This window comes from Loxodonta africana, chromosome 4, assembly GCF_030014295.1.
Source record: "Loxodonta africana isolate mLoxAfr1 chromosome 4, mLoxAfr1.hap2, whole genome shotgun sequence".
Classification (NCBI taxonomy): Eukaryota; Metazoa; Chordata; class Mammalia; order Proboscidea; family Elephantidae; genus Loxodonta; species Loxodonta africana.
Window position 1 is genome coordinate 119,072,131 of NC_087345.1, and position 25,713 is coordinate 119,097,843.

The window sequence follows — 25,713 nt, forward strand, 5'->3', positions numbered from 1 at the left end:
ACACTGCCCAGTCCTGAGCCATCCTTACAATCATTGTTATGCTTTAGCTCATTGTTGCAGCCACTGTGTTAATCCACCTCGTTGAGGGTCTTCCTCTTTTCGGCTGACCCTGTACTCTGCCAAGTATCATGTCCTTCTCCAGGGACTGATCCCTCCTGACAACATGTCCAAAGTACGTAAGACACAGTCTCGGCCATCCTTGCTTCTAAGGAGCATTCTGGTTGTACTTCTTCCAAGACAGATTTATTTGCTCTTTTGGCAGCCCATGGTATATTGAATATTCTCTGCCAACACCACAATTCAAAGGTGTCAATTCTTCTTCGGCCTTCCTTATTCACTGTCCAGCTTTCACATGCATATGATGTGACTGAAAATACCACCACTTGGGTCAGGCGCACCTTAGTCTTCAAGGTGACATCTTTGCTTTTCAACGCTTTAAAGAGGTCCTTTGCAGCAGATTTACCCAATGCAATGCATCTTTTGATTTCTTGACTGCTGCTTCCATGGCTGTTGATTCTGGATCCAAGTAAAATGAAATCCTTGACAACTTTGATCTTTTCTCTGTTTATCACAATGTTGCTCCTTGGTCCGGTTGCGAGGGTTTTTGCTTTCTCTATGTTGAGGTGCAATCCATACTGAAGGCTGTGGTCTTTGATCTTCCTTAGTAAGTGCTTCAACTCCTTTTCATTTTCAGCAAGCAAGGTTGTGTTATCTGCATAAACACAGGCTGTTAATGAGTCTTCCTCCAATCCTGATGCCCTATTCTTCTTCATATAGTCCAGCTTCTCAGATTATCTCAACATACAGATTGAATAGGTATGGTGAAAGGATACAACCCTGACGCACACCTTTCCTGACTTTAAAGCACTCAATATCCCCTTGTTTTGTCTGAACAACTGCCTCTTGACCTATGTAAAGGTCCCTCATGAGCACAATTAAATGTTCTGGAATTCCCATTCTTCGCAATGTTATCCATAACTTGTTATGATCCACACAGTCAAATGCCTCTGCATAGTCAATAAAACACAGGTAAACATCCTTCTGGTATTCTCTGCACTCAGCCAGGATCCATCTGACATCAGCAATGATATCCCTGGTTCCACATCCTCTTCTGAAACTGGCCTGAATTTCTGGCAGCTCCCTGTCAATATACTGCTGCAGCCGCTTTTGAATGATATTCAGCAAAATTTTACTTGCATGTGATATTGATGATATTGTTCAATAATTTCTACATTCTGTTGAATCACCTTTCTTCGGTACAGGTATAAATATGAATTTCTTCCAATTGGTTGGCCAGGTAACTGTTTTCCAAATTTCTTGGCATAGGCAAGTAAGCAGTTTCAGCGCTGCATCTGTTCGTTGAAAACATCTCAATTGGTATTCCGTTAATACCTGGAGCCTTGTTCTACGCCAAGGCCTTCATTACAGCTCGGAATTCCTCCTTTAGTACCATCGGTTCCTGATCATATTTTACCTCCTGAAATGGCCGAATGTTGACCAATTCTTTTTGGTATAACGACTCTGTGTATTCCTTCCATCTTCTTTTGATGCTTTCTGTGTTGTTTAATATCTTCCCTATAGAATTCTACAGTATTGCAACTTGAGGCTTAATTTTTTTCTTCAGTTCTTTCAGCTTGAGAAATACTAAGCATGTTCTACCCTTTTGGTTTTCTATCTCCAGATGTTTGCAGATGGCCACTATACTACTACTTTGTCTTCTCCAGCCAGCCTTTGAAATCTTCTGTTTAGTTCTCTTACTTCATCATTTCTTCCTTTTGCTTTAGCTGCTCGACGTTCAAGAGCAAGTTCCAGAGTCTCCTCGGACATCCATCTTGGTCTTTTCTTTCTTTCCTGTCTTTTCAATGACCTCTTGCTTCCTTCATGTATGATGTCCTTCCTTGATGTCATTCCACAACTCGTCCAGTCTTTGGTCACTAGTGTTCAATGCACCAAATCTATTCTTGAGATGGTCTCTAAATTCAGGTGGGATATACTCAAGGTCACATTTTGGGTCTCGTGGACTTGCTCTGATTTTCTTCAGCTTCAGCTTGAACTTGCGAATGAGCAAATTGATGGTCCATTCCACAGTCAGTCCCTGGCCTTTTCCATTGTCTGTTTCCTCAGATGTAGTCAATTTGATTCTTGTGCATTCCATCTGGCGAGGTCCATGTGTATAGCTGCTGTTCATGTTGGTGAAAGAAGGTATTTGCAATGAAGAAGTTGTTGGTCTTGCAAAATTCTATCATTCGATCTCCAGCATTGTTTCTATCACCCAGGCCATATTTTCCAGCTACCGATGATCCTTTTTCTTTGTTTCCAACTTTCGCATTCCAATCACCAGTAATTATCGATGCATCCGGACTGCATGTTCGATCAATTTCAGACTGCAGCAGCTGATAACAATCTTCTCTTTCTTCCTCTTTGGCCTTAGTGGCTGGTATGTAAATTTGAATAATAGTCGTATTAACTGGTCTTCCTTGTAGGCATATGGATATTACCTTTTCACTGACAGCACTGTACTTCAAGACAGATCTTGAAATGTTCTTTTCAACAATGGATGCAACCCCATTCCTCTTCAAACTGTCATTCCCAGCATAGTAGACTATATGATTGTCTGATTCAAAATGGCCAATACCAGTCCATTTCAGCTCACTAATGCCTAGGATATAGATGTTATGCGTTCCATTTCATTTTCGATGATTTCCATTTTTCCTAGATTCATACTTTGTACATTCCAGGTTCCAATTATTAATGGATGTTTGCAGCTGTTTCTTCTCATTTTGAGTCGTGCTACATCAGCAAATGAAGGTCCTGAAAGCTTTACTCCATCCACGTCATTAACATCAACTCTACTTTGAGGAGGAAGCTCTTCCCCAGCCATCTTTTGAGTGCCTTCCAACCTGGGGGGCTCATCTTCTGGCACTATATCAGACAATGTTCCACTGCTATTCATAAGGTTTTCACTGGCTAATGCTTTTCAGAAGTAGACTGCCGGGTCCTTCTTCCTAGTCTGTCTTAGTCTGGAAGCTCAGCACAACCTGTCCTTCACGGATGACCCTACTGGTATCTGAATACCAGTCGTATAGCTTCCAGCATCACAGCAACACGCAAGCCCCCACAGTAGGACAAACTGACAGACAAGTGGGAGTTTTTGCCTAGGCACAGGCATAAGTGGTCCCCGGACTGTGAGTGTCTTTCACCCCTGCACAGAACTATGCGGACCCATTTCAACAGCATAGGCCCTCATTAGCACAGTACAACAGGGTATATACCTGAAGTCTAACTTCAACTATTTCAGCTATATGGTGGAGAGGTAGGTTCATGATGTTTGACACTGCTCTGCCTATTAAGCAGGGTCCTCACCTACCCACATTAGGGGCCTGAGGATTGGTGGCTTCACCCACACCACCTTGCCACCCTTGACAGGGGTCCAAGGAGAAATGGTACCTTCCAGTCCTTACGGCCAAGACCCCCAGCTGCAAAACCTACCCACCTAGGTGCTCTGGGAACAAGGACGTGACACTCAGGGGAGGTTGTCAGTCCCCTGCCTTGCTCAACACATGACCCCCTACTCTAGCCAGATACCTGTGCCCACACCAACCACCCCTGCTCATCTAAAACTGTGGGAGCCTGCATGACACACTTGGTGTCTGACTACCTGGACACCCGAGCTGAATCCATACAAGAAAAGTAAACGGATTCCTGGACTTATATACCTAGTAACAGCTCTAACCACCTGGTGGCATGACATTAGAGCTTCAAAGGTGCCTATAATCAAACCAGCTCACATGAAACCTACCTCTCACAAAAATCCTCAACAAAATTCTAGCCAATAGAGTTCAACAACGTATCAATAAAACAATTCGCCATGACCAAGGGGGATTCATACCAGATATGCAGGGATGGTTCAACATTAAATAAACAATCAATGTAATCTACCACATAAATAAAACAAAAGGCAAGAACCACATGATCTTATCAATTCATGCAGAAAAGGCATTTGAGAAAGTCTAACACCATTCATGATAAAAACTCTCAGCAAAAGAGGATAGAAGGAAAATTCCTCAACATAATAAAGGGTATTTATACAATGCCAACAGACATCATCATCTTAAATGGAGAGAGTCCGAAAGCATTCCCCTGGAGAACAGGAACCAGGCAAGGATGCCCTTTATCACTATTCTTATTTAACATTGTGCTGGAAGCCCTAGCCAGAGCAATTAGGCTAGAAAAAGAAATAAAGGGCATCCAAATTGGTAAGGAAGAAGTAAAAGTATCTCTATTTGCAGATGATATGATCTTGTACACAGAAAACCCTAAAGATCGGTCTGAGTTCAGAAGAACTAGTTGGTGCCCGGCTACCATCAATGACTGCCCTGTCAGGGAATACAACAGAGAATCCCTGATGATGGAACAGGAGAAAAGTGGGATGCAGACCTCAAATTCCAGTGAAAAAGCCAGACTTAATGGTCTGACTGAGACTGGAGGGACCCCATAGGTCATGGCCCCCACACTCTCTGTTAGGCCAAAACTAAAACCATTCCAGAAGCCCACTCTTCAGACAAAGATTGGACTGGACTAGAAGACATAAAATGATACTGGTGAGGACTGTACTTCTTAGCTCAAGTAGATACATGACACTAAGTGGGCAGCTCCTGTCTGGAGGCAAGATAAGAAGGCAGAGGGGTGCGGGAGCTGGCTGAATGGACATGGGAAATACAGGGTATAGAGAAGGAGTGTGCTGTCACGTTACAGGAAGAACAACTAGAGTCACACAACAATGTGTGTATAAGTTTTAGTACGAGAAACTGACTTGAATTGTGAACATTCAATTAAAGCACAATTTTTGAAAAATAATAAAAAAAAAAGATTACAGCCTTGGAAACCCTATGGGGGCAGTTCTAGTGTCCCACAGAGCTGCTATGAGTCAGAATTGACTCAACGGTAACAGGTTTGGATTTATTTATTTTTTTTTTTTATTAAAAAAAGGAAGAATAGGAAGAAAAAAAAAAGGAAGTTCTGACACATGCTATGACATGAACTTTGAAGACATTATACTGCATGAAATAAGCCAAATGCAAAAGGATAACTATTACATGATTCTACTTATATGAAATATCTAGGATGGGTAAATGGATAGAGGCAAAAGTGGTTACCAGGGGCTGGGGGTGAGGGGGAGTGGAATGCGGAATTACTGTTGAAGGTGCACTGAGTATCTTTTTAGGGGACAGAACTTTTGGAAATGGGTAGTGGTTGTGGTTACACAAACATGGTGAATGTAATCAATGTCTAAGAACTACACACTTAAAATGGTTAAAATGGCAAATGTTTTGTTATTTATATTTCACAACAATATTGTGACATATACATACCACACTATACATCTTACCGCAATTAAAAAAAAAAATTTTTTTTTTAAGGTAGAAAAACTTACGTGCAATATTATCCCACAAACTAAAAGGCAGTTTTGTATGGCAATGACAATGGTGTAGAACTTTTCCTTCTACTTTTGTTTATTCTTCATAGAGTCTCAAACACTTTATTTTTTAAACAGCCTCTTCTCAAATTCACTTTTTGAATATACTTACAAAAAGGAAAAGAGAAAATAAAGAACTCAAGAAGCTTTATAGTGCCAGGCACTAAAATAATTAGGGGACTGAAAATACCATTTGTTTTGCTAAATTTAGCTATATTGTAGTTTAGCTGTATTCCCAAACAAGCATCCATCTTGGTTGAAATATTCTTAAAGAATAAATAGTAAAGAAAATACTGCTGGGAAGGAAAAAGTCTCTCTAATTTACCACTTAAGGCGTTTGTTGTTTGGGTGGGGTTGTTTTTTGTTCATTTGCTTAATTTTAAATGAAACATCAGCCAATCAATCTGAAAGTCCAATCTCAAGGAATCCTAATTTAAATAGTGGAACAAACAAAACAAAAAATCCTGCAGCAGTTTGAGAAAAGCAACATACTGGCCATAAATTATCAGATTCCTAAAATTAAGGTGATGCTTAAATTAAATATAGATCAAAACAGTATTTTATAACTCTTACAATTTCAATACTCTAAGTCTCAATTTATTTTATTTTATTTATTTTTTACCAATTTTAAGTTCCAAATTGGCAATGCTATAATGGCATCTCAAAAACCATTTAGAACTCTGACAGTAATAAGTAATCAGTACTCTGAGCAAAAATACGCCCATTTATTTAAAAACCTTTATTAAAACCATTATTTAACACTCAGTTATTTAAATAAACAATTCAAGACTTGCTAAGAGCTTTAAAAGTCCAGAAACAGATCTGGAGATGCTGAAACAAAACAACCGTGTAACAAGATAAGCTATAAAAACAACACAACCCGACTGAACACAGGAGGCCAAATGACTGGTTACTAGGATTCTGCTGACCTCTTCTGGAGAAGGCTCGAAAGAAAATGTTTCAAATAAAAAAACAAGACATCACACACACACATACACATATTTGCAAACTGTGTCACAGGGATCATTATTAGTATTTCCTATAAAAGTAAAATGATAACTGGAAAAATTAAATTTGCAGTTAGTATTGAGTATATGTACTACTCACTTCTGTTTAACGTACACTGCTTCCATCTAAACCTTCCTAGTCATGGGACTTCATGGAACTTGTTCACCTAGCCCCCTTCCCTTCTATGGTGTCCAATGAAGGCCCTTTTCCCAGTGTGGACATTTCTTCCGTCCACTTTCCTTTCCCAGCAAAATGGTTCTTCAGACACTCCATCTGTGACTTTTTTTAGGTACCTCTCCCTCCCCGATTTCACTTAGGGATATCAAAACATTCTTATTCTTCAGCTTTTTAATTCATGCCACACATAATCATATATATGATACATAAGTATCATGCACTAAAGTCTTCTCAAATATTTTCTACAGCTAGAAAATTATTGTTCATGGGCTATTTTGACCCTGGGTAATTTTTAAATTTTGTTTCATCTCCTAATAAAACCCAGTGCTGTCGAGTCAATTCCGACTCATAGCGACCCAACAGGACAGAGTAGAACTGCCCCATAGAGTTTCCAAGGAGCGCCTGGCGGATTCAAACTGCCGACCCTTTGGTTAGCAGCCGTAGCACTTAACTACGATGCCACCAGGGTTTCCCATCTCCTAATATCATCTCTCTATTCCTCCCATGGTGAACCTAAAGACTGCACCACAAGGAGCTGATCTAATAAAAGCATATGAAAGCTGGTGCCTCATTGTTTTAATCGTTACTTAACATCACCACCACCATTTCCTTATATGCTCATTACTAGACCCCATTTAATCGTATCTACTGTTCTTTAAATCATTAAATACTGGTGGCCCTAACCTCAGTCCTTTGACTTTTCTCCTTTCTATTTACACTCATTTCCTACGGGATATCATCTAGTCTCTTATCTTTAATACCATTGATATGCTCAAAACTCTCAGATTTGTATCTGCAGCCCACACCTCTCCTCTGACCTCCAAATCCTCACATCTACCTGTCTGTGAGTCAGAGCCACAGGCCTCTAGCTTCATGTATTGAAATTCGAGCTCTTGATACTCCTCTCTCCTCCAATCTGTTTACCTCAGTGTTCCCAACAGCTAATAATCGCAACTCTATTCTTAACATTTGCCCAGGCAAAAACCTTGGAGTCATCTTTTCCTCTCATTCTCAATCTGACTCATCAATACATCTTGTTAGCACCGTCTTCAAAAGTTATCCAGACTCTAGCCATTTCTCACAATCTTTACTGCAGCCACTACATTCCTGATATACTGAAAAGATTAACGCCCCTTTTCCCCAGCCTACCGCCTTACAATCTGTTCTCAACACAGAAACCAAAGTGAGTACAGGTAGTCCCCAGGTTATGAGGGAGTTCCATTCCTATGACTCCATCATAAGTCGAATACAGTAAGTCCCCAGTTAATGTCCGCCTTAAGCACAATACATACTTGCCCTTTTATATTTTGTAAATTTGTCCTCACTTTGAAGCAACTGAGCCAACCCCTACTTGCAACAAATTTTTCATCCCAATCCCCTTCACTTGGTGCTCATGCAGTTTTTAAATCTCTGAAAAGGTTTCAAGGAGTGGAAATCAAGGTGACATAGACATAAAAGTTCGGGTCAAACTTAGAAAAACAGCCGTAAATATTAAGGTAACCACAAAGGAGACTAACAACCCTACACATGGAAAAGGTTTCGAGCCTTTTCTTGCACTATAGTAAGGATAAATAAGAACCATATGCACCTGTTCCGATTTACTACAAATCCGACGTAAAGATCTACACTTAGGAATGGTGCTCATAGCCTGAGGACTGCCTGTGTCTCTAGTTTTCATTACTAGTACCTTTTACTATAACTATCTTTAGAAATCCCATCTTTGTCTTTAAGGGTTGGAGACAGAAACATCTTCGAGTGAACATCTGAGAATGATAACGTCAGCAAATTACATGTAGTACATATTACTAAGGATAAGATGTACATTAAAACCTAAGCAAAAGAAAACAGATCAGTGAGTTTTCTACGGCAGAGTGGAGACAGGAATGAAATGCAAAGCTACCAGGAAACTTCTGAGAATGACAGAAATGTTCTGCATCTTAACTGTGGTGGCGGTTTCACAGGTGAGTACAACTGCGAAAACTCAGACATGTATCTTTTAAAAGGGTGTAGTTATTACATATAAATTATACCTTAGTAAATTATTTTTTAAAAAATCTAAATCAGACCATGCCTACCCAAACTCCTTTAATGGCTTCCAATCACATACAGAAAAAAGCCAAAGTCTTAGTCCAACAGGGTACTTCCAAGTACCTCTTATCTTACACACTGCCTCACTCACTCTGTCCGGTCGTACAGGCCTCCTATTTTTTCAAGCATGTCAGGTATAGTCCCACCTCAGAACCCTGTACTTCATTATTCCTCTGCCTAAGATGCTTATCCCCATAATAACTGAATACCTCATTTTACTTTATCTTGTTTATTGTATCCCTTCAAATAGACTGTAGAAATTTTTTTTTTCAAATGTTTTGTCCACTGTTGCATTATGAGTACCTGGTACACAGGTGCTCAGTGTTTAAATGAATGAATAAATTAGCCCTGTGTAATACCACACTCTGGGCATGACGATCACATCTTCCAAAACCAAAACCAAGCCCCGCTGCCGTGGAGTTGATTCCAACTCATAGCGAACCTATAGGACAGAGTAAAACTGCCCCACAGGGATTCCAAGGAGCGGCTGGTGCCTTTGAACTGCCGACCTTTTGCTCAACAGCCAAAGGCTTAACCACTGCACCAGAGCTGACCTTTAAAAAAAAATTTATGTACCTACCACATTATAAACCTATGTTATCAAATTTCAAAGGAGAATTTCTATCATCACTGCTGAGCAAGGCCCTAATGTTGCTGGATCCTAACAAAATTCTCAAAACAGCCATCTTAATCCTTTGCCTTTGTCTTCAAACCCTGTAATTTTTCTTTCCAACTCTCTCACCCTTAGATACCTTTATTTCCTGTGATCCTTGATGTGCACCTTTCCTCAAACCCAAAATCACACCTCTCACGTCTTCCAATCTGAGAAAAGGTTCCCTTTCCTCCGCATATAATCTTTTACTTCCTAACTGCCTTTGATTCCCCATCTTAAATTCTTTACTCTCTCCTCATATCCTTACCTCTGACTTATCTCCAACACCCATAAGTCTACACTACATATAAAAATAAAACCTGCCTGGAGTTTACTAACACCTAACTATTGTACTATTTTCTAACTTTCTTTTAATACCACACTTTTCAGTTTAAATAGGCCGAGGGTAGAGGCCCATAAACCCTAGAAAACGGTAATATTCAACTACAACTACACTATGTCACACTGGAAAAGGCATGTAACCTCTCAAGCCCCTAGTCTCCTCACGTGAAAACTGTGAGTCAGACCACAGTGGTGGCTGTGTGATGACTATAACTCTTCCAATTTAATTTTATCATGATACATTTAATGACTGGCCTTATTGTCAAGCATGCCTCCATTTACATTTATTCCATAAAGAAAATCCACCATTGGCTCATTCAATGGGTCTTATAAATTCCATTTCCTAGAGTTCAGACCAACCCAGAGTGAGATTTTATATTACATAACAATGAAATACTATGAGATTTCCTCTTTCAACTTTACTTAGTCATGTCTAGTAACCATATTTTACCATTCACATCCTATGGCAGTTATCCACAAAAACATATCAAAAAAACATTTTTTAAATCTTTAAAATAAAAACCTACCCAGTGGTTAAGTGTTACAGCTGCTAACCAAAAGGTCGGCAGTTCAGAGCCACCAGGTGCTCCTTGGAAACTCTACGGGGCACTTCTACTCTGTCCTATGAAGTTATTATGAGGCGGCAATGGGTGGTGGTAGTACATATCAGATTGTTATAACAGCAGGCCAGTAACTGCTTTTGTGTTTAACAGGGAGCTAAATAAAGACGGTGAGCTAAATATGTAAGAAATTGACAGGAATAAAGAGAACAGTCAAGATAAATGTGTACATTAAAATGGATACGTAAAAGTAACAGAAAAGCCAAATAATTGGGGGGGGGGGTGTCAGAAAACGTCATTATAAAAGACGAGAAAAAAAGAGCTTCAAACCAAACAAGATATTGATATCAACATTGATCCCTTATGTTTAAATTCTCATGCGTTTTGACTAAAAAATAAAAAGTAACCCAAATTTATTAATTTTATATTTTAACGGACTAAATTAAACAATCTTCTTTCCAGGAATTCAAATAACCAAGAGAGCCTGGTCTACAATTTACCTCTGCTAACTTGCCTATATTAAAGATTACTGGGTAACAAAATGGCTAAGATACATGGGAAGAAAGAACGATTCCCTATTAACTTCTAGTTAATCTAAATATAAACTGTATGTATTGCTCTTTCAAATCTGACACTTTTCTTCTTTTATGTTCAACAGCATCATCACACAACAGATACACTATACTCAGGAGACATCAGCGGTTACAAAACAGATAAACACCCCCACCTCCAAAGCTCTAATGCCAATGTTATCTTACTTTCTGTTTGCCTGAGTGTGTTGAAGTAGAGTGAGGAAGGCCAGGGTACAAGCTGCACACAGGGTTGTGAATGAAACTTCTTAGAGCTAAAAGGAGTCTAACGTTCTAACGTTACAAATGAGGAAACCAGAGATCAGATAAGACACCTAGTTTAAGGTTAGAGCCTGGTCTTCTAATGTCTAGTAGCCCAAAGCCATTTCCACTGTATGCCATGCCACCCCAATATTCCAAATAGCTCAAACTAAAAGCTAAGATATTCAAATTTATCGTAAGCGTGTATAACTGTGGGAAACATCTGCTTTACAACCAATATTACAAGTAATTCTTAAAATATGGATAAAGTAAAAAGTTTTATGATTTTTACTAAAACGTATTTTCTTAGATTTTGAGCAATTTAGTAAGTACGATTGTGAAAGTCAAAATACACACTTTTTTGCAAACCTATATATGTGAATTTTTTTTTTTAAAAGAATACTTACAGTACTATGAAAAACAACACTGTGCCCCTTCCCTAAACTTTCTATATGAGCTGAGAGGTTAAAGCATATGGCTCGATGTCTTATTGCATCCAGTGTTTGTGCATCGAAGAAATCATGTGGTCGTGCTGAAAGTCAAGGTAAAGAATAGTTAGAAAAATGTAACAATGTGCCCAAGTGCCAAATAGTCTGTTTTCCACAAAAATAGGTAATAAAGATTGAAATAATCAATTAACAAATACCAGTGTCTCATGTTTAAATTCAAGATATTCTTTGCTTTCAAAAAGTAAGAACAGCTGAATAGACAAAAAAATGTACAAAAGGAGAATTCCAACTAATGAATGAATGTGGGTTAATTCTGCCCATTGGCATATGAGGTTCTAACCTCAGACCTCAGGATTCCACAATTCAGCTACTATCTTTTCACATAATTCTATTTTTTGCTTCAGCATCTCTCCTGAGCATCAGTCCTGCATTTTCAACAATATGAACATCTCATTCTGTGCACCATACTGGGATCACAAAATCACCATGGCCAAAAATACGAAATACATTTCATGAACATTCTATATTAGTATGCAATAAAATTTTTATAAATTTGACAAAGTGATAATATTACTTTAGAGTTTTGTGACAAGTATTTTTTTGACTACCAAGAGTTTTCTAACAATGATATATGAAAATTATGAACACATTTTTGAATGCCAATGAACCCACCAAATACTCTTTTTAATTCCCAGCTCCACCAGTTACCAGTTGTGTGACTTTGGGCAAATTGCTTAACCTACCTTAGAGCCTGTTCCTTATTTACAAAATGGAAGTATCATACCAGCTATAGATTGTTGTTATTAAATAAAACAAACGCATTTGAAAAAAACACCTTGAAAGTTATAAAGTAGTTTATATTAATGATGCTAAGCAACTTTTTAAAATAACAAACTGTTTCAAAAACCTAGTGCAGGCAATCTTTTAGCTGATCACAACAAAGTTACATATTAAAGATTTAGTCTGGCAAGAACATTTTTCAGATTTCAATTTTCACCCCACTAAATAATACTATAAACTGTGCCATTCTTATTCCTAACAAGAGAGTTGCTCAATATAAAGAAAATTAGTTGCTTATTTTCAAACTGTGAAGCTTCATAACATGTAATTTTTGAAGATCCTCTGTAATTGAAAATACTATTAACAATAAAGAAACACCTTGATTTCATGGTGTAACATATTCTAAATCACATCTCTGCTGATTTATCACACTATGGATATTTATGGGGTTCTCAGAGTATCTACACAAATGCACCACAGCTTTAGCGGGGAGCCAACTTCACCAGCTGGCATATTCAATAGAACACACCTAAAGACACTTCTTTTCTCACTGGATTTTTCCTCAAGAGGAAATAAGTACACCATCAGTAATAGAAATAAGCAGAACATCAAGCTATCAGAACCCACAAGACTAAGAATGCAGTAACAAGGAAAATCAGAAAGAAAAAATATTTGACACTTTTTGGGGAGAAAAGGTGAGAATTTTACCTAATGCTGACAAACAAATCCCCTTCCTGTCAGGTCTATGGCAACTGGGAAAAACGTGTACTTTCTCTATGCTATCCAAATGTATGCTTTCTCCTGAACAGGATACACACTTACAGAAAATAGTCACAGTTCACTCCTCTGAATCATTCCAATCAACCATTCTCATTCAAGATTTAAACACAGAAGTCGTCATTTTAATTAACTCATAATAAAAGGAGTTGAAACTTCGAAATCTATGCATTCAGACCTTATGACCACGGTATCTCCGCCGTTAAGAGTATAGTCTCAGGAATGCCAAACTAGAACAGTAATCTCCAAAGCAGGCAAGTGCCGTAACTCATTAGGGCAAGGGAAGAAAACAATACCACTTTATTTATCCATTTCATCCTTATTCAATATTCCTTCTTGACAACTGTTTTATACTGTGCATTAGTAGTATTACCTGTTTACAATGTATTAACACACATTAGGATCGTGTGCCAAGCATTTTTTAAACTGATGAGGATAAAATCAAAATATCTTTGGAAACCACAAAAGCTGAGACCCTATTTTCCTGTAGATCAAAACCATACATATTATGTGATTTTTCCCCCTTAGGTATAACAATGGTATTGTACAAGAATACCTTCATTCTTAGGAGATGCACTCTTGTGTTGGATGAACACTCAAGGTGGCTGTAAGTTACTTTCATTTGATTCAGAACCAAGAAAGTGTATGTGTTGTGTGCACGTGTACGTATGGAGATATGCAAGCGTGGTGAGTCTAGGTGAAAGGTTTACAAGTATACTATTCATTGTACTGTTCTTTCAAGTTTATCAAAATAAAAGAAATTTATGTTGAAATGACAAGCCTTCTGTTAAAATTTTACAATAAAAAATAAATTTAAATAATTTTATCAAACAAATTTATGTAGCAGTTCTATTTACAATGTACTTTTTCCTTAAATTAAAATGATCACATGGCTTGTCTTTCTAGCCAATACTGGAAAAAAACCCATCTGTCACCCAAGGTAGGCATATACTAAAGTAGGTGCTGGTGTTCCATTTTTAAGCAAAAACTGGATATTTAACTGAGCCTATCTTCTTTTTTTAGTAGCAAACTATTAAGTACTGCCAAACAAGTATCAAAGAGAAAATCTAAATGATTACTGTACATACACTGAGACCAAAATAATAATGAGGTTAGGTGAAACAGATGGGAAAGTTATCCTGTTTTCAGTATCATTATACCTTTTTACACAAATGACGCGTGCCTTCTACCTGTATCTGCCAATTGCACCCTCCCTCCACGAGGTATTTTCTTAAGAGTGCTATGCTAATTTTTGTGCAGCAACATTTAAAAAAAAAAAATTAGCATAGCACACTGATGAAAATACCTGGCAGGGGAGGGCATGGCTGGCAAACACATGTAGAAGGCATGCATGATTTGCATAAAAATATGGTATTCAGTAATTTTCAGTGTGCAACTGCAAACTATTCAAATTTTCAAATAAAATGACAAGGATATTATTTCTGTTTATAAATGGAAGTCAAAAGGAAAATGAGGTTCATATAACCTAAATTCATTTAACAGCCAACGAGGAAAAATAAACATGTCTATTTTAACAGTAAATTTAAGATAATCTTAATTGAAGATTTTAGGAAAGTTTATTTTTTACTTGTGGTTTATTCATTTCTCCGTTACAGCTTTGTAGTAACAAAAAAATTTTCCAAGTTTTTGAGATTAGCTTTATTAGTCTCTGAATTATTACCAGACTGGATTAGTGTCTGGAGACTCTTCTACACTCTAATCAAACTCCAAGAGAAAGGGTTAGAGGCAACTGATTTTTCTCTTCTCTCCAGCTCACCCTTGCAAGTAGATTCCCTGCCAATGACAATTCCACTCATTCATGCTCTCTTCATTCATACTTATTCATTCAGGATACATTTAAGTAGCCAGCTGACACTAAGAACCCACCCACTAACCCACTGCCGTCGAGTCGATTCCAACTCATAGCGACCCTATAGGACAGAGCAGAACTGCCCCATAGAGTTTCCAAGGAGCGCCTGGCAGATTAAAACTGCTGACCTCTTGGTTAGCAGCTGTAGCACTTAACCACTACACCAGGGTTTCCACACTAAGAACCAGACACTGAATTTCAAAGTTAATTCCTGCCCCCAGCATTTACAAGTCTTATTACATAATTTTTTTTATGTCCTAAAAATCAAGGATACATCTCAATCTGGTAATTATGCACATAACCACTGTACATATGTGTTACAATGTAAGTGATGAGACATGGACTATATTCAAATCTTTTTGTTACTCGCACACACTGCTTTGGAGTAGACAGGTTACTTAACTTCATGTGAAATTACCTGGTTTTTAACCTTTAAATTTTCCTAAAACTTCCCTAGAAACGCCAACATTATAATACTTTAAATTTATCTAATTCTATATGAAGTCTGTATTCTAAGACCACATTTATTTATACTCCCTTACCCACTACAGATAAAACATTTATCTCTAAATTCTCACACTGACAGACAGGTATCGTACCCACCTATTATTGTTAACAGAAACAGGTAAGCAGAGTTGAAGAATGCCAAAATTGGGTTTGCAGGAAAGCCCGAGATAAAAAAAAGCCATCTGATACAGATTTTCTTAAGTAAAACACTTACGTAGTGAGCGTCGTCTTTTGTTCTTTAATTTTCTCCTTTTGTTCATTCCAGCTTTAGAAGGGGATTCTTCTTTGGCCTTTGGCTGGCTAGAAACTTTTGAGGAGTTCTGCTGACTGAAGTGTGTAGGTACATGACGAGCTAGCCCTCCCTGAGAAGCAAAGCTGGCATTGCAGCCACCAACAACACACTAAATGAAAATCAAAGGAAAAAAGATGTCAGGAATGCTTTGTAGGGAATGAAGAGAATATGAACAAATTGAATATTTATTTTCAGAAGTAAATCAGTAACACAATAGAACTAATTCCAGATTCAGAGGACCGAAAGTAAACGTGAAAAAGTTCTACTAAAAACGAAAGCAGATAAATTTGATCTAGGACTATCAGTCTCAATTAAGGTCAATTCTGCCTCTCAGTAGATACTTGATGTCATTTTTGGTTGTCACAAGTGGGTGGGGAGCTACTGGCATCAAATGGGTAGAGAGACACCAGGGATCCTGCTAAAATCCTTCAACGCACAGGACAGGTCCCTTTCCCCCACAACAATGAATTATATGACCTAAAATGTCAATAGTGCCAAAGTTGAGAACTCCTGATGTAGGATGACATCCTAGAGAGTGAAAATGCTTTCTATACCTTTACCTTACAGTGCAGCAATGAAGCAAGACAAATAAGGGATGGGAACAAACGAAATATTTTCCATTTTGAATCGCAGTTAGATTTCAGGACTAAACTTGTTTTTATTCACATATACCGATAAAATCTCATTATCAAGACACAACAGGATAATCTGCCAGCATGCAAACTAAACACAGCCAAACTAATGAACGATTTTTCTAACTGCTTCTCCTTTATCCCAACACCAGTAGCTCGGGTCCCAAATACCTGACTTTCTTACTTAATCTATGTAAAGGCTCCATCATTCTCCAGTCACCAAGCTCTAAAATACTCACTATGACTCCCTCTCCCTAATTACAGACAAGTCTTCGGTTACCAAGATAGGAAATTCATATAATTTTAAAGCAGAAAGGGACCATCAGGGACTAGTCTAACCCACTTATTTTATAAGTAAGCTTAAGTTACCCAAGGTAACACGCATTAAGCAGTGGCAGAGCTGGAGAAAAAACTCATATGTCAAGATTCACCAAGACTACTAATCTTTCCACTCTACGTAAGACAAAAACAGTGGTCTATCACCTTTCCAGGAAAATCTAGTTTTGAATTAACCACTTTTCTAAGAGGAACAATCAAGTTTTTGTTTCAAAGAATTAGATATCCTATCAATTACCTGGATTCCAGATTTTATTACTTTTAATAAATATGCTACTTCAAAACCTTCAGTAGCTTCCTACGTTCTACAGTTATAACAGACATAAGTACAATTTTATCGACTTTTAAAGAATTCTCATATAAATTTGTTAAACTATTGGATTTAGCCTCTCTCACAGACAGCTTGTGCTCAGAACTGCCCTTCTGCAGTCCTCTGTAAGTTCCATGAAATACTGCCTCCTCAGCACTCTGTACTTGCAAGATTGTGAAATTAAAGTTAACTACCCAAGTCACCTAAACAGGTCAAGCTATTCCAATAATAAATGAAGGACCATTCAGGTATCACTAGAATTACATCACACAAATTAGCTAAAGTGTGTGATTCCTGGTTCGATTGTAGGAAATAATTTTGACAGGTCTTCTTACCATTCAATCTTAGTAATTAAACACCATTTTCCAAAATAATCCCCAAACAGCAAAATCCATAGCTATATTAACTTTTCTAGATAATACCACAGACAATCAAAGTCTTCAGGTTCTTTCAACAGAGGTAAGTAACTCTTACCACTTTAAACTTCTAAAAACATAACATGACCCTCTATTTGTAGAAATCACAACTTTCTTCACAAAGTCTCTCTAAATCTGCCCAAATGCAAAGGAGCTAATCCTCCTTTGAGTGTATCCTCATACTTTCAGTGAATCTAGATACTTATCTTAACTCACCCTTCTCTCCCTGTATTTTGAAGGCAGAAATGTGCTTTTATGGGTACCTAGATTCCCAGAATTAGCTTGTATATAATAGATATTTTAAAATATATTAACAAAACTAGCCATGTGCTTATAGATTCTGATAAAACTGATCTGGCTAAAACAGTTCATAGCAAGCTATTTACATAGGCTATACTTATATAGCCTATTTATTTTGACATACCAGAGACATTTCAGGGACTTTAATGGCACTCAGTATTTTTTACCATTACTATCACCATTATTAAACAGATAACAATGGAAACTAAGCAATTATTTCATCACCCATCTCAGTGAATGATACAGAATTAGTATCACTCATTTCGGCCTAATACGTAAGGACATCAATTACCGAAGTTTTCCTGTATACGCAACAATAAGCTGCCTACGATAATGGGGCTAAAAGTTTATCTCGTTCAATAAAGTCTTATTTCTCTATCAGCAGCAATTAAGAAAAGCTCTTGATTTCAAAACATCTAAAAAGCCTGCTATCTCAAGTATCAAGCTTAAAAAAAAGGCTGACTCTTTCAAGCACTATTATATCACAATAAGAAGTTATTCAAACCTATAAATGGTATTAAAAGAGTTGATCATGTTGGGATTCAGGAGACGAGTCGCTGAGGAAAACTCACATTACATAAATTAACCCAAGGTAACTAAGTAGCTATAAATACTGAGTTGAAAGTAAACAGAGATACTGGAGTAGGGAAGAAAAGTGGGTGGGAAGAAAGTAAAACCACTGAGCGTATGTGAAAAGTACAACTACGTAATTTCTAACATACACATATTTATCCAAACTACAGCTACAGTTGGTAATAAGTTAAAATCTCCAACAATACTATATACAACTAATTTTTATTTTCCTTAAAAGAAAAATATATGGAAAATATATCCAAGGACAAAGTAAATAATTCTTTTAACTAATCTCTTACATTTATTTGACACATACTATACCCAATATACAGTAACTAGCTACTCATTAGATATTGAGAAAGCCGATCCAGGTTACACTTCTAATAAAGATGTCAAGGCTAGGATCTACAGTATGCCTACAGGAAAGACTGAGTGTTAAAGTTATGGGACCCACATGCTAATAGCAAAGTCAGTGAGACCATTTATTAGGGAAAAAAAAAAAGAAATACAGTCCTTAAACATAGGAAAACATCTCAGTCTCATTCGTAATTAAAGAAAAGCAAATTAAAACTACACCTGGATACAAATGCTCATCTATTAGACTGGCAAGAACAGAGAAGTTTGGCATCAACATCTCACTAAGGCTATGGAAAAGGCAGATGCTCAGATACTGCTGATGAGGGCACAACCCTAGAAGGCAATTTGTCAACGTTTATTAAAATTATCAATGCTTATTATTTTTTTTTTATTATAGCCTTTGATGCACCCACCTATATCATTTCTGGGAAGTTTTCCTATGTATGTAATTATACATGTACAAAATGACGTATGTTCAAGATTCTTCACTGCAGCACTGTTTGTAATAGCAAAACACTGGGAACAACCCCAATGTCTACGAGATTAAACACACTAGGCTACAGCCACACAAATGAATACTATGATGCTGTTTTAAAAAGTAAGAATATTCTCTACCAACTGATACAGAAAGATCTCTAGTATAAGGTATGCTTAAAAAGCAAGGTATATGAATGGTACTTAACGCCACTGAATTCCACACTTAATGATTAAAATGGTAAATTTTATGTGTACTTTACCACAATAAAAAGTTTCAAAAAAAAAAAGACAAGATGCACATGCCAATATAAGATGTTAATAATAGGTGAAACTGGGTTAGGGAACCCTCCATACTATCTTCGCAATATTCCTATAAATCTGAAACTGCTCTAAAACAAGTTTATTTACAAAATAAACTCACAGACAGTATGAAGTACACACAGCTTTTGTGTAAAAAAGAATTAGATTACTTGAAGAATTAATCAGCAACTAATAAAAAAAAAAAGTATACTGGGAACGGATAGGGAGAGAAACAGAAAAGAGGAGGAAAATTTCTCGATGTAAAATTGTTTTTTTATAATCCTTTTAACTTATTAATGATTAACCCAGTGCCGTCGAGTCGCCTAATCAAAAATACTAAGTAATCTTTTTAAAAAGCAACTCCACTTCCCATCACATCTTCCTTCCCCTCCCCAACATTTACATGCTGTTCTCAGATGAAGGCCCATAGTGTGGGGGGAGGGGCAGGTAGGCCAGAGCACCATCCTGTGGGGGCTGTGTATCCTCAACTGTCATCAGCTAGTGGCTCAGGGCCAGAGAGGTGGGCTGCGAACACCTTACTGATGCATCAAACGAGTACACTCTGACAGGAAAAAAAATGTCAAACTGTATAGTTTTTGCAAGACAGCAAAAACCAAACTAGTCATCAATAATATTTCTCTCTTCATTTTTAAAGAACTGGTTGCTTGGAATATTGTCACAACAGCTAAGAGAACAAAATGGATAAACTGTATAACCTAGTATCTTCTATATACCGTGGTACATTTCAACAATTATAAATTTATACAAATGGCCAAAAATAATTTAAAAGCCTGAGATAATTCATTTATTGGATATTTATTAGACAAATTTCAACTTACAATTTTAAATGATCACCTCATTATCTTTTATTGCTTTCATTTACTTATTATCATTGCCAAACAAGTCAAAGAAAATACAGTAGTAATAAAACTGATGTGAGGGGCACGTCAGGCCAATTCCAGTGTTGTGTTTGTTTCATACAAACCCTTTCCAAACTATTGCAAACCTTATCATACCCACATGTAAAACTGTGTTTCCTTGCATCAAGCCAGTGAAGTCTGGGTTTTCTTCTGTGCTATCAGTTGCAAAATCAGAGCTATTATACTAATGGAATAACTGCACATTCTACTCAGTCACTATAAAAGGCCACAGTTTCAGTTTGCATGGTTTTTTTCTTCAGTGGTTGCACAGGTAAGAATCCATTCCTGGGACGGAATTGTACTTTTAAAGTCATTTTTTCCTTGAAATGGATATGTATAAATAAAATAAATGGAAACAGGAAAAAAAAAAAAAAAAAGCAACCCCCCTCATTCTCTAATGGAACTCAAGCAAAGTTTCTAGCATGGTATTTTTGTATCAAGGAACCCTGGTGGCACAATGGTTAGGTGCTAGGCTGCTCATCTATAGGTCAGCAGTTCAAACCCACCTGCGGCTTAGCTGGAGAAAAGACCTGATGGTCGATCTGCTCCTGTAAAGATTAAACCAAACCAAACCCGTTGTTGTCGAGCAGACTCCAAGTTACAGCAGCCCTACAGGACACAGGGTTTCCTAGGCTGTAATCTTTGCCATGGAAGCAGATCACCAAGTCTGGAGCAGGTTGGTATGCTCAAACCACCAACCTTTCAGTTAGCAGTGAGTGCTTAACCACTGTGCCACTCTTAATAAACTATTCGACTTCTTTAATTAGAAAGCAATATAATGAATGGAAAAATTATATTTACAGAAACTTGCTCTTTACCCAGGTTTCACAGAATCATCTATTTGACAAAGTGATTTACAACTAACCTCTGTAATGACCTCAAAATTGAGTGAACAGTATCAAATCCCTTAATGCTCCATAATTCCTTTATTTCATGTTATTATTATTCATGTTATTTACTTGTAAAAAGGCTGAAATCTGTGACTGTAAGAAAACATAATCAGACCACAAGGATTATCAACAGCTGATCAATTTAAAAGACACAGCCTTTAAAACCAAATGGCCTTTGAAGCCAAACAATGATTTAGCTTAACTAGTAAAGAATGTCTGCCTTGAGCATTACGCTCTTTAAGAACTATCTGTATAAAATGAAACTGACAACAGCAATTAGACAGGAGCCTTAGTGAGTCTGTGTTAATGGGGGAGCAACAACTCAGAAAAAGAGGGTAAGAATGGTTGTCACTGAATTGTACACAAAGAAACTGTTAATTGTTGTCTGTTTTGTTGTGTGTATTTGCAACAACAAATAGAAAAATTGTAATAAATAAATAAAAGACATGGCCTCAAGTCCCTGACCTCCGTGACATTTTTTTCTTTTCTTCAAATTGGAAAAAAATGGATTAAATGATCTCTACCTCCCTTCCACTTTTCTTTCATATGCAGTATTTATCATTTAGCTTTATTAAAAGGAGCCCTGGTAGCGCAGCGGTTAAGCACTCGGCTAACCAAAAGGTTAGCAGTTGAAACTCACCAACTGCTTGCTCCACAGAAGAAAGATATGGCAGTCTGCTTCCATAAAGATTTACAGCCTTGGAAATCCTACAGGGCAGTTCTACTCTGTCCTATCGGGTTGCTACAAGTTGGAATCGACTCAATGGCAATGGGTTTTTTTGGTTTAGCTTTATTGAAAGAGCAGTAACGTATTCATCATAGGATGTTAAAAGGTGGAAAGAAAGCTGAAGATCATTCGTAGTACAATCTCTTCAGAAAACTTTGTCTGAAAGAGAAGTAGCTTGATTTATGTTCACGATCCACAATCAACTGGATCTCTGAGTTAAAACCTGCAGTTACTCGTACCCAGTTTTTACGTCCCTAGGTGGTGCAAGCTGTCTCCAACTCAGCTAGAACCAGAGGGTTCACATTTGGAATCCACCCAGTGGCACTGTGGAAGAAAGGCCTGGTGATCTACTTCCGTAAGAGTACCCACTGCCATAGAGTCGATTCTACCTCATGGTGACCCCTATGCGGTAGAGTAGATCTGTTCTGCAGGGTTTTCTTGGCTGCATTCTTCACAGAATTAGATCATGAGGCCTTTCTTCTGCTCCCTTCCACTTTTGAAATTCTACGTATCTACAGAAATGTTACAACAAATGGTTTAAAATTTAGGAGGACAAAAGTATGCCCATTAAGAAACACGTCAACTTAAGCTGAGAATTACCAAAGACAGCCCCACACATACACACTTACCTTGAAAGGTTTGTCTCCACTGTGTGTTAGCATATGCCTTTGTAACCAACTTTGGCTGGTTGATGGAGTGTTATATACTTTACAACCTTTCCATAAGCAAACAAATACCTGTTAAAAAGAAAAGCCATGTTAATTTCCATGACTTATTTCAACAAGAAGTTTGATTCCTTGTAAATTAAAAAGAACACCTTTTAGGTCTTCACTTAATAAAGAGCCATATATGAATCAAACAAAGCAGACATGAACTCACATCTCTAACTAAGAAACACACATAATGTAATATAGAATCTGTGCTTTAGAAGCTTTTTCTTTGATTTTTTTATATTACAAATAATATATAAAAGACTTGCCAAAGTTTACTGATCTCTTCTCTCATGATCCAGTTTTTGACTCATTAAAAATCTATACTTCAAAATATATTTTGAAAAAGTTATAGAAAATATGATGTAGACATGCCAAAATGAATATAAAGACTTACCAGCAAGTATTAAAATTAACTGAGTTTTATTCTCCCCAGGTATTAAAAAAAAAAAAACCAAACCCGTTGCCGTCTAGTCGATTCTGACTCATAGCAACCCTACTGGACAGGGTAAAACTGCCTCATAGTTTCCTAAGTGTAATCTGCTTTGAATACTGCATATTTCAAAATGAGTTGTTCTAACAACACACTCACACTCAAAAGGTACTTTTACAGAAATCTCTGTACAATCTAATGACAAATTTATTTATAACAATTCCAAGCAATTAAGATTTCCACTAAAATAACTTGATAGACAATTCTAATTAAATGATTCAGAAAGTTTAACTACATTAAGCATTTTGATTTGAAATTATCAAATCAGAACTTCCCAGTGTGAGAGGCAAAGCTACCTCTTCCCCTTAAGGAATTGACAAACCAAACACAAAGTACTATTCAGAAGGAAGCATACAAAATTTTAACAATACATCCCTAGGAACTGGGACTATGGACCATTATTACTTTTTTGTATTTACTGCTTGAGAGAACAAGAATGTACTTATTTTAAATATCAGGAAAATAATAAAGCTATAAACAGACAATAAAAATAAATCAAGAGTCAATAAACATTAACTAGTGGGTACTGATATTTTTATCTTCAAATGTGTAAAGTTATACAATTAATTAAATTATAATTTTTGTCAATTTTTCCCTATTCTCACATGCACGCTAATACTAATTATAACGTTCTATTAATTTAAAATTATTCCCAATTATCTTGATTATAAAGCAAAATTTAATAAAACTAGGATATTTGCAAAAGCAATGGGCACATATTCCTCTATTATTACAACAGATCCATATATTTGGGTTCAGGCAACTGAGCCTGACTTGGTTTGGAATGTGACAAGACCAACAATCTTTCTTTATCATCTTCCTACTTGTGAGATATCAAGTTCCTGACTGTATTTCCACCAAACTGAACATTAAAAACTGCTCCCCAGAATCCATAAGCATAAAAAAAAAACCCAAGCCCACTGCCATCAAGTCGATTCCAACTCATAGCAACCCGATAGGACGGAGTAAAACTGCCCCACAGAGTTTCCAAGGAGTGCCTCATGGATTTGAACTACCGGCCTCTTCGTCAGCAGCTGTAGTACTTTATCACTATGCCACCAGGGTTTCTAAGAGGAGTATAGATACATTGTAATCACCACCTTTAGAGAGCCATTTATAGGTTCTGTTCTTTATTAAGAGCAGTTAAGGAGCCACACCATCAAGACTGTAACATACTACATTACATACAGAACAGAACAAAGATACAGAACTGAGGAAACAGTCTTTAAAAGTCAATTTCAAAATAAAAAATTTTAAATACTAGAAAAATCTACAGTAGTCTATGAACAAATAACTGAGATCAATTTTTACTCAAAACTAAAACCATTTTATATCAAATAGGTCTAACAGGGCCATACCACTACTGCCAATTCACTTGACTGTTTAGAGAATTGCATATCCTGATCCCACAAAAGATTTGCTAGTTCCTTTTTAGTTAAACAGATACAGGAAGTCATAACATTTCCTCCTTCATACTTTAAAATTCTTCTCCCTACCACGTTTATAAATAATGCCTGAGGTTCCCAGAGTTAAAAATTGCTTTTTAAATGAATTCAGGAAAAGAAAAAAAAAATTAAAGCTATACATACACGTTGGGGAAATTAATCTAGTATTGTTTAGACTGCAGAAAATCAAGAGCTATCTGTCAATTTCTTGACTCAAGACTAGTACTAGATTCTGAATAGGAGTCTTAAATTTTCAGTCCAAGTAATAAACAGGAATCACAGATTGATTTAAAATTATCTCACAATTCAGTGCCATAAGCAGAAATGCAAGTATTTGGAAACAAAATCACTTTTTGTAACAATTTTTATAACAGCAAAGACTTCGACTAATGTAATCCTTAAGGACCCCCACTCTGAGTTACTCTCATATCACAGAAAAGGTGGGATTTAGTTCCCCCAGATAAACACCCCCCTACCTAACATTACCCAACCACTACATATGGCAAGTAACAATCTCTGATTTTTAATTCTTTCCCTATGAATAAACATGACAACGGGACAATGGCAGACTGTAATTCCATGAGACACAGCCTTAATTACTAAGTAGATATGGTCTAGACTCTAGATTAAATGCCTAATAACACTTTCAGGGTAATACTTTCAGGATTTCAAAGAAAAACCATCATCTTCAGCCTAGTAAATTTTATATGAAGTGTTAATAGGCCAAAGTTAACTATGTTTAGCCATATACGGGTGAAATATTTGTGTCAAGAATAATACATTGCCCCTTCCCTTTGAAAGCTAATTCTGGGGGAAAGAAAACACCAAACTTCCACAATCGTGGAAATCCACATCAAGTATCTACATAAACCACAGAACTGTTCAAAAGCTAAATTTCCTTCCCTCACCCTTATTAAGAAACTCCTTTGATAAATGGTTAGAGATAGTCCAAATCTGACAAAGGTTCTTTCGAAACCTGAAATTATGCATATTTGTAAAAACTTTCTTATAATTTATTT

At 36.9% G+C, this 25,713-nt stretch overlaps 1 protein-coding gene across 4 annotated transcripts in view; it reads right to left on the reverse strand.

Moving 5' to 3' along the window:
- AEBP2 (AE binding protein 2) overlaps positions 1-25,713 on the reverse strand; it is a 69,030-nt gene that overhangs the window by 11,845 nt on the left and 31,472 nt on the right. For 3 of the 4 annotated variants that reach the window (XM_003405352.4, XM_064284500.1, XM_064284499.1), the window contains exons 3-5: positions 22,676-22,783; positions 15,731-15,917; positions 11,541-11,665 (exon numbers count right to left, since the gene is read on the reverse strand). In XM_003405352.4, coding sequence (XP_003405400.2) covers positions 11,541-11,665; positions 15,731-15,917; positions 22,676-22,783 — 420 coding nt within the window. The remainder of the gene's footprint in view (positions 1-11,540; positions 11,666-15,730; positions 15,918-22,675; positions 22,784-25,713) is intronic. The other variant, XM_064284501.1, reaches the window with a different exon arrangement.